Raw genomic sequence first — 9,399 nt, 5'->3', positions numbered from 1 at the left:
CTGTCTTACCACCACCTGCCCCTCACCCTCCTCCTCCTCCACCGCCTGCCCCTCGCCGTTGCCCAGTTCCTTCCCTCCTGCCCTCTGTCTCTGGAAAAGGAGCACCGCTCTGCGGAGCTCCTTCTTCCATTGCTGCAGCTGTCCCGCCTGCGAGGCGATGTTGCCCTTGATGCGGGGGTCACAAAGGGAGGCAAGTTGGTAGGAGGCCTCGTGGCGGAGAGGGTGCAGGCGTTCGGCGATGCAGGCCTTGATCCTGCAGACAAATTCCTGGACCCTGGGGAGCAGCACCTCTTGCTCTTGCTGGAGCTCCTTGTCCAGAAACTGGTCAAGGACGTGGATCGGGGGGAGGACCTGACCCAGGCTGGCCTGGTAGGAGCACAGGAGCTCCGTGGCATCCTTGAAGGGTTTGAGGATGCGGGACATCTGGTGAAGGGCTCTCCAGTCCACGGCGCTGAGGCCCAACTCCTCTCCCCTACTCAGCACATCCGAGGATGACAGGATGTCTTGCACCACGCGCCTTTGCTCCACCAGATGACAGATCATGTCATAGGTGGAGTTCCAGTGCATGGACAGGTCCTGGAAGAGCTTGTGCTCAGGGTCCCCCCCCCCCGCCGCCTGTGGAAGAGCTCTCGGGACGAGTTGATGCTGCGGGAGAAGTGGGAAGCGATGCGCTGGCAGCTGTCCAGCAGACTGCGTGTCCACAAGGTTCCCTCTTCCCAGCTGTCCCTCGACTTGCTTCCCAGCCCAAGCATGTCCTGCATGATGAGGTGCAGCTTGTGAGCCATGCACACCAGGCCCAGGAGGGATGCCTCTCTCAGGCCTGCCAACATGTTGGCTCCCGCATCCGTGACCATGTAGCCACGGACAAACCCTTCCACCCTGGACGTCCACTCCCTCAGAGCCGCCTTGACGGTGGTGGCAATGTTCTTGCCGGTGTGGACCTCGTCCATCCCCCGGGCCTGAAGGAGAACCGCCCTGTAGCCCGGGCTCAGTTTGGAGGACTTTTTCTGGTGGCCAGATCTTGTCCTGGGGGGGGGGCGGAGTTCCTGCAGTTGCCACCAGTGGGCGGTGATGGCCAGCTACCCGTGATGGTAGCTGCTCCACAGGTCTGCCGTTAAGTGGACTGTTCTGCCCTCGGCCGCTGCCAGGTCTCTGCGCACCATGTCTCGAACCGCCTCGTACAGGGCGGGCACGACATGACGCCCAACGGTGCGCCGTGACAGCATCTCGAACCATGGGGCAAAGTGGTTGAGCAGGAATCGGAAGCCCACGCCTTCCACGACCGACAAGGGGAAGCCTTGCAGGGCGATTGTCTGTGCCACCACACGAATGCCCGCCTCCTGAGCCCTTGACCTCACCCTTTTCAGCGGCAGCACCCCCAACCCCGAGGGAACAACTTGCCCCAGGGAGGCCTGCCTGAGCCCTCCACTCCCACCAACCACACCCTCGGGACATGGCTTCTTGCTCTGGCTGCATTCCGGAGACCCTCCCACCGATCCCGGATCAGACTCGCTGACGGTCCTCAGTTTCCCCCCCAAAGAAGTTTCGCTGTTCGAGGAGGGAGAACACAGGCTCAAGTGGTACCTCTTCAGGTGCCAAGTGAGGTTTGACGATGACAGGTGCTGCAGGTCATTGCCCCTGCACACCATAGTCTCACACGCACAGCACCGCACCTCGCGGGGGTCATTACCAACAGCCCGGAAGTGCCTCCAAACATTGCTCTTGAACCATGGCCTGCGTAAGGTTCTAGGCGAGGGAGGATGAAGGGTTTCTGCTGGCTGTGCCACGGGGCTTGCAACGGAAGACGGAGTGGTGGGTGGAGTGCATGCAGGGACAGCATCACTGGTACTCTGGGATGGGGACATGCTGGAGGTCTCCTCGAACCCCAACCATTCTTCCAACGATCCCTCGCCCTCCTCCTCCTCCTCCACAAACATTTTTAGCAGTTCCTCTTCCGCCGCCGGCAAGGGTTCTTTGGCCTCCTCCTCCACAGCCTCAACTGGTAATTTGGGGGGAGCGGGAGTCCCTGCTGCTCCAGAGCTCTGTGCAGCACTGTTTCCCTTGCCGCAACCAAAACAATCCCTGCACGTTCCCCCACCACCACTCTTTCCCCCCACCCGGAGCCTCATACTGCCAGCCAACAACGCAGGAGGAGATGACAGAGTGTGAGCCCTCAGCCAAGGAGGTGCCCACTGAGCTTGGCCCCAGAGCTTGGCGGCAGCCCTGGAAGCAGAGAGAGAAAGAGAGAGGGAAGAGACTAGAGCCTTAGCCCACCACCACCAACACTCCCCCAGACCAGAGTGACCAGGCACTAGAGTGTGTGATACTGTGTGAGCCCTCAGCCAAGGAGGTGCCCACTGAGCTTGGCCCCAGAGCTTGGCGGCAGCCCTGGAAGCAGAGAGAGATAGAGGGAGGGAATAAACTAGAGCCTTATCCCACCACTAGAGTGTGTAATACTGTGTGAGCCCTCAGCCAAGGAGGTGCCCACTGAGCTTGGCCCCAGAGCTTGGCAGCAGCCCTGCAAGCAGAAAGAGAAAGAGAGAGGGAAGAGACTAGAGCTTTAGCCCACCCACCACCACCACCACTCCCCCAGACCCGAGTGACCAGGCACTAGAGTGTGTAATACTGTGTGAGCCCTCAGCCAAGGAGGTGCCCACTGAGCTTGGCTCCAGAGCTAGACGGCAGCCCTGGAAGCAGAGAGAGAGAATAGGAATAGAGCCCAACCTCAGCTGCAACACTCCCCCCTAGACCTGAGCCCTCAGCTGAGGTGCCCACCGAGCTTGGCCCCAGAGCTAGGCGGCAGCCCTGGAACCAGAGGAGATAGCTCCCTATTCCCTAATTCCCTATCCACTGAAGCCCAAAGCTAAAGTTCCCTCTCTCTCTCTCGCGCGCGCGCGCGCGCTTTCTCTCTCCAAAAGCGGCAAGCGAGAGCTCGCCTCTGTCCCACTCCACCTGCGAGCGGAAAGTGAAACTTTGTTGCACAGCACATGGCTATTTATAAAGCCTGTGTCTGCTACGCAGGAGGGCTGTGTTTGGCCGTAAGAGCTGCCTCTCAGGCTTTGCAAGGATGAGATTCGAGTGCCCATGGCTACAGAAGAACACCCCCTTCCCCCACCCTCCCCTCTCTTCTCCCAAATGGAAGAGACAGGGGCGCGCTTTTCTGGCTGCTCCGTGGTTGGAAGGAAGCCCTGCTGATCAAGGAAAGCTGGGCTTCCATTCGCAATTCCAGGGCGACAGAAGGAGGGCAAACAGCTCCGGCATTCCCCAGGCTCCATTTCCACGGGGCTCTGTTCCCTCGGGAATAGATGGCTGGCGCCAGACTGTCTGCAGACTGCAAACCCGAACATAAACCGATCGATCCGATCGAGACCCGATAGAGTACCCCACCCGAGCACTGAACCGGGAGCCGTGGACGGAACCGATCAGCCCGGTCCCGATGGCGCAAACGGCAAAATCGGGGCAATTTTCAGTCTGTAATTCCGATCGTGCCCATGTCTAGTAATGAATGTCATTAATTCTGTTAGGTAGCCATGTTGATCTGCAGCAGAAGAGCAAAATTCGAGTCCATGTCTGACAAAGGGAGCTTTAACTCTCAAAAGCTCGTATCCAGGAAATCTCATTGGTCTTTAAGGTGCTTCTGGACCAAATCTTGCTCTTCTAATTGTGTTATGTTACTTTACAGGTAATGTGGAGTAAGAGGGACGCCTGAGTAAGAGGGAAATTGGGATCAAGTAGGCTGTGATGCTGAAATCTCTGAACTTCTCTTCAGAGAGTTTTTTAAGGTTGTATTGGGGTCACAGTGCAGGAAGGGACACTCCTGTTGAACCCTCCTCCCAGCACATGTGGCCCTGATTTAGAACTCGGCACCACAGAGTTGCTGTTTTTTAATGCTGAGGGATTGATTCATAGATCTAAGCATCATATCTGACTCGACTATTAATTTTTCTGGATAGAAAGTAATTTTTTTTCATAGCACTGCAGATTGGAATCTGATGCTGCTGACTGAAGTTGCTTTTTAATTCCCAGTGTAGCAACATGATATTAAGCTTTCAGTTTTTACAGTATTTCTTAAAAGGTCAATAAAGGAATTGGAGAAATTCTTAAGAGACAAAACAAAAAGTTGGCTCTGTGCTTTTTGAAGGAGCAAAGTTTACAGAAATGTAGCAAGCATGGAATGCATGTCTTTTGGACCTTTAAAATCCCAATAAGCAATGCTGGCAAGATTTTCAAACTCTAAATAGTTCTAACTTAAGTATAAAATTGAAACACCAAGGCAGAAGCTGATGTTGCTGTGTACACACACGCGCACAATTCAGACCCAGAAGCACAACTGAAACAAAGCTTGGATAAATGCTTAAGATGTTCAATAAACTGTTTCACATGCTGCTAAAGAGTAGTTTTTTATTCATTAGCAAGTGCAATATTGTATTCATAGCATTTACATTCAGTATTTGCTTTCAGTCTTGTGCCGTTGTAAGATTCCTGAAGCGATTACCTTTCTGTTTCTCCAAGATAAAGAAGGGTCAACTTTGAGTTCACATTACTACACAATGGCATTTCCGAGAATGAATGTAATTCCTGTATTCTGAAAGTTGTTTCAAGTACATACTAGAAGGCCATCTATGCATCTCAACAAAATTGCGTTCTTCCACTAAAAGGTAAATATGAATTATCATTATAGAATGCATATCAGGAAATAATGAACAGGATAAATAAAACTCTGAAAACATGATATACAGCATAAGTGAGAGACCAAACTCTGGCATGTTTTGTCGATATAAATTAATTGCCTGTGTTATCTCTGCCATGATGAAAGACGAGCTGAAAGTCATGAGGGCTTGGGGGTGGAGTATCAATCAATGGGGTATCACAGCCTCTTGCCAAAGTGCTGGAGCTTGCCCAGCCAGGGTGAGGCCTGGCGATCTCCTGGAATTAAAACTGATCTCCAGATAATAGAGATCAGATCCCCTGGAGAAAATGGCTGCTTTTGAAGAGCAGACTCTAGTATTATGCCCTGCTGAGGTTCCTGCCCTCCCCAAAATCTGCCTTCACCAGGCTTCACCCCTAGATCTCCAGGAATTTCCCCACCTTTGCAACCCTATGCCCAGTCCATCGGAAACCCAAGTAGGGAGGAAAAGTACAGAAATACATAAAGCTACCTAGCTTCCTAACTTGGGAGTTCTAGCTCTAAAACTCTTTGATGGTACTAGGTGTTAGTTTAAAAAGATGACACATCCTGAAGATGAACTGACTTTTGGATTGCACAGCTTCCTTATGCTTGTCACCCCTGAATGCCATCTCCTCATTGTGCCCTTCGATATACAGCAACTAGGAGGTTCTGATGTTTACCAATTTCCAGCAGCACATAAGAGTGCAGAGCAAAATGATTATAGGTAGAAAATTGTATTTTGCTAAGTCTGGATTGGAAAGACAGTGTTCCTAAAATGAAACAGTGTCATATTGCACAATTTTGTCTTCCCAAAAGAGTGGCACAAGTGCTCCTTGTATCATTTTGTTATATCATACGGTGCTATACACCTAGGCAGACTGTGGGAAGGCCTTGCCCTGCTCCTGCCCCTCTTGCTCTGCCTGAAGCAGTATTTGACAAATGATAAACCACCCCATAACAAAAAGTCTGCCAAGAAAACATCGTGATGCGACGTCCCCCTATGGGTCAGTAATGACTTGGTACATGCACAGGGGACTACCTTTACCTTTAAAGAATTGTATACAATTCTTTTCTACAGACAGCTGCTTTGAACTGTTGGGGTGGGGGGATGTTGATTCTGTACTACCATGCTTCATGGCTTCCCTAAAGGCCTTTTTCATTGGTGTGCACTGGAAGCCCTTTTCAGTCTTCTCCTCTCTCCCACCTGCTATTTTCAGCATTCCATACCGCATGCTTCTTTCATCCTGGAATGCTGATTTGAATAAAATGAAGCCAGAACCACTGGGTAAAGGGGGAATGGGGGCAGGGGGGAGTCTCTGAGGACAAATGGTGCCTCAACTCCTATTTTTCTGCACATCTACAGAGTGTGCAGTATATTTAAGACCTGAACCAAGTCTAACAATCCTAAAAGCATGTCTACATAAAGCTTGGCTGTTCTAATGATACTGAGTACTGAGCTACGAGTCTAAATATAAATGCCTGAGGGAGTAATCCTAAACAGATTGACTTGGAAGTAAGTCATATTTTATTCAATGGGGCTTACTGACAGTAAACTCTTAGGATTGCAGCCAAAGTCTTGTTTAAGAAATAAACTGGACAATTACCTGAAAGATCTTCAAATTCAGGTTTCTGACTGAAGATTAAATAGTTAGAAGAAATAAAATGAAGCAGCCAATTTGAAAGACAATCGGAGTTGTGAAACTGCAAGAAATGGGAACAAGATACAAAGGAAAAATAATACTATAGAGAAAAAAGATGTTGGTTGGACCATTACTTAGAGATAGGTGCTTAGTTCACAAGAAGATGGTACATAAGTTAATATAGATACCTTGAATGTCTGCTGATTCAACCCCTTGGAACAGATCTTTCAAGAAATTATTGAAGTTTCAAATAGAAGTATTTCAGCTTAGTGGATTTTGGCCTATAACTACATCTTAAGATTTCAAAGATGATTCTGAATTTCTCATCCCTGCTATTTCATCTTGAAAAGCCATGTTTCAATTTCACATCTCAGTTGTGAGAACTGAAACTGTAAATCTCATTTAAATCTAATTTTCTATTTCCTTTCACTAACATTTTCCTGTTAAATTCACATGATGGCTTGGATCCTGTCTAAAATTTCGAAGAACTGAGGGATTTGACTGGAGAAAATTACAATGTGAAGGAATTAATTTTATTTTTAACATGACATGACTGGCCAAATGATTTCATTTATATGTAAGATAATTTGTGGCAAAAACTCTGTTACCTTCAGTTATTGATTCTACTGTTACTAGAAATTAAATAAGGTGGCCTTACTTAGCGTGCGGGGTGCAGGGGTCGCAAAATCCTGTGCAGAGTTAATGTTATAATTCCAATGAAGTCAATGATATAGGTTGTGTTAATTCATGCTGACCCTGATAAAAAGTTAGGTGTTAAGGAAAAGTCATGGAAAGAAACCAATTATTCCTTTGATCTACAATCCATGGATACTTTAAAAATAAATGCTAAACAAATTAACCAAGCAAGTTTTATAAACAAAAACGAACAATGTTCTATAAAAGGAAACATTTATTTTAACTCCTACTACTAAAGGACAATATTATGACTTATTTGCTGTTGTATGAGCTGTAATGTCAGGAAATAAATGATTAAACTGATGTGCAGTAGCTTCTGCACAAGCACAATGATGCACATTCCCTGAAAGGAATCATATTTCTCTCAAGAGCACAGCAGGGCAGAGAAATCCCTAGTGGCTTGTATCTTACTTTTTTATGTACTTTTTAAAAGGAACTTTGAAATTATGCTCTGTTTTCATAAGGGGAGCCTAAAGTCTCAGAGTCAAAAAGAGTCCAGTAGCACCTTTAAGACTAACCAATTTTATTGTAGCATGAGCTTTCGAGAATCACAGTTCTCTTCGTCAGATGCATGTGACTGTGATTCTCGAAAGCTTATGCTACAATAAAATTGGTTAGTCTTAAAGGTGCTACTGGACTCTTTTTGATTTTGCTACTACAGACTAACACGGCTAACTCCTCTGGATCTAAAGTCTCAGAGTATAATTTTAAAAGATAATACAAAATGCACCTTAACATTCTTGACTTTATTTACTTTGTGTACAGTCCACCCTTCTCACTGAGAATCATTGTGGATTACACAATGTAAGATAATATGATCAACAGGATAGGGTATCCAATAAACAATGCAATAGGGTTTGGATTGCAGAAATCTGAAAACAAGCACCAATCTGACATGGAGCTGAAACAAACCATAGGTATTTAAACATGGCGTATAAAACAATACAGAAGTTACACAGTAGGAGCATACGAACAGCAACAGGTAGTATATACTATATACAATAATATAGTCCACAGTCCCTATCCTTTTACCAAAGCATATTTCTAAAACATTTTATTACAATACAGCCCTACTACCTGAGGAAAAAAAGCCTTCCTGAATAATTCATTTTTGCATAGTTTGCAGAAAGCCAGAAGACTGGGAGCCTGGGACCCATAGTGGCTTTATCCCCATAATAACAACCTTTGAGGTAGGTTACGCTGAGAGATTCTGACCAGCATGGGCCCAGGGTTACCCAGTAAGCTTTCATGACAGAGCAGACATTCAAACCTTATTCTGACAGTCTGACCACTTCACAATCAATTAGCCCTATAACAATTAAAACAGGTAGCAAGAATGTTTTCTGCCACAAGAAAGTGGCTTTGACGATCCACAATCATGAGCAAACTAACCATCTGTGCCAAGCATCACATATTATATATCTACTTCCCAATCTGATTCCACTTTGCATATCAAAAAAATTGTACAATGGAGCCACCTAGGGCTAGGGGAGATTTTTGTGAAAAAAATCACTTAAACAAAAAGTTGTGTCTTATCAATTTTCGTCCATTAGAGAAGTTACAACAAAATTAAAAGGAAGAAAGACATATAAAACAGACCAATAAATCAAATCACACAGTTATTCTGAGAAGGGCTCTCATCATAAGGTGACACTTTTCAGTACTCACTAATGATGTAGCCTTATAAAGAGGACTTTGCAAGGCAGGGCAAATTAGGAGTGCAGGTACAAGTTTTCAAAAGGTTACTTTACCATGTTAATACTGAAGAGAAAATCAACTCTCAGTGACTTTTTCACTTGGAGAAGGTTTCTGGATTAATGTTCCAGTTGTTTTGGCCAGGGAAAAGTCTAAAGAAAAATCTCCTCACTGAACAAGCATTAATGAAAGTGAATGTGCACATATCTGAAACAGTATAGATTCATATGAGAGAAAACATACCTTTGCTTTCCTAAGCAAGCTGACAACACTTAAGCTTGTCGATGCTAATTCCCTGCTAGGCATACTCTGTAGTTGTGTGATGATATAAAGCTCACAGATGTGCTGGAGTCTTGACACCTGGTACATCTCAGCACAAATCAAGAGTGACATGGCTTGCAGAATGCTGGCTGGTAAAAACATCAAACGTATGTAATATTAGTGCACACTTCCTAATATATAACTGTTACCTGTGCTAGTCTATTTTATATCAGCCAACATACATTTAGGGGTTCTTTTAAAGCCCAACTAAGTCTCCAGTTTAACGAAATGGTCACTTACAAACAATCAATTCCAAAGCATTCTCCTGGAAATAAAGAGTGGCTTTAAATTTTAGCACCATCCACAATCCAGTTTAGTCGAAGTATTTGAATTTCAGCCAATTAAACCCCACTAAAGTCAGTGAAACTATCTAAACGA

At 46.3% G+C, this 9,399-nt stretch overlaps 1 protein-coding gene across 2 annotated transcripts in view; it reads right to left on the bottom strand.

Annotated features, from left to right (window-relative positions):
* Positions 1–4,405: 4,405 nt before the first annotated feature.
* The window catches only part of RHOBTB3 (Rho related BTB domain containing 3), a 42,736-nt gene continuing 37,742 nt past the window's right edge, over positions 4,406–9,399 (bottom strand). For both annotated transcript variants that reach the window (XM_054987002.1, XM_054987003.1), the window contains 3 exons: positions 8,944–9,110; positions 6,274–6,370; positions 4,406–4,651 (listed from right to left, as the gene is read on the bottom strand). In XM_054987002.1, the coding sequence (XP_054842977.1) occupies positions 4,536–4,651; positions 6,274–6,370; positions 8,944–9,110 (380 nt within the window). In that variant the 3' untranslated portion in view covers positions 4,406–4,535. The remainder of the gene's footprint in view (positions 4,652–6,273; positions 6,371–8,943; positions 9,111–9,399) is intronic.

The sequence above is a fragment of the Eublepharis macularius genome, chromosome 8 (assembly GCF_028583425.1).
Source record: "Eublepharis macularius isolate TG4126 chromosome 8, MPM_Emac_v1.0, whole genome shotgun sequence".
NCBI classification, from domain to species: domain Eukaryota; kingdom Metazoa; phylum Chordata; class Lepidosauria; order Squamata; family Eublepharidae; genus Eublepharis; species Eublepharis macularius.
The sequence above is the reverse complement of the archived record's forward strand: the minus strand, read 5'-3'. Positions and strand labels throughout refer to the sequence as shown.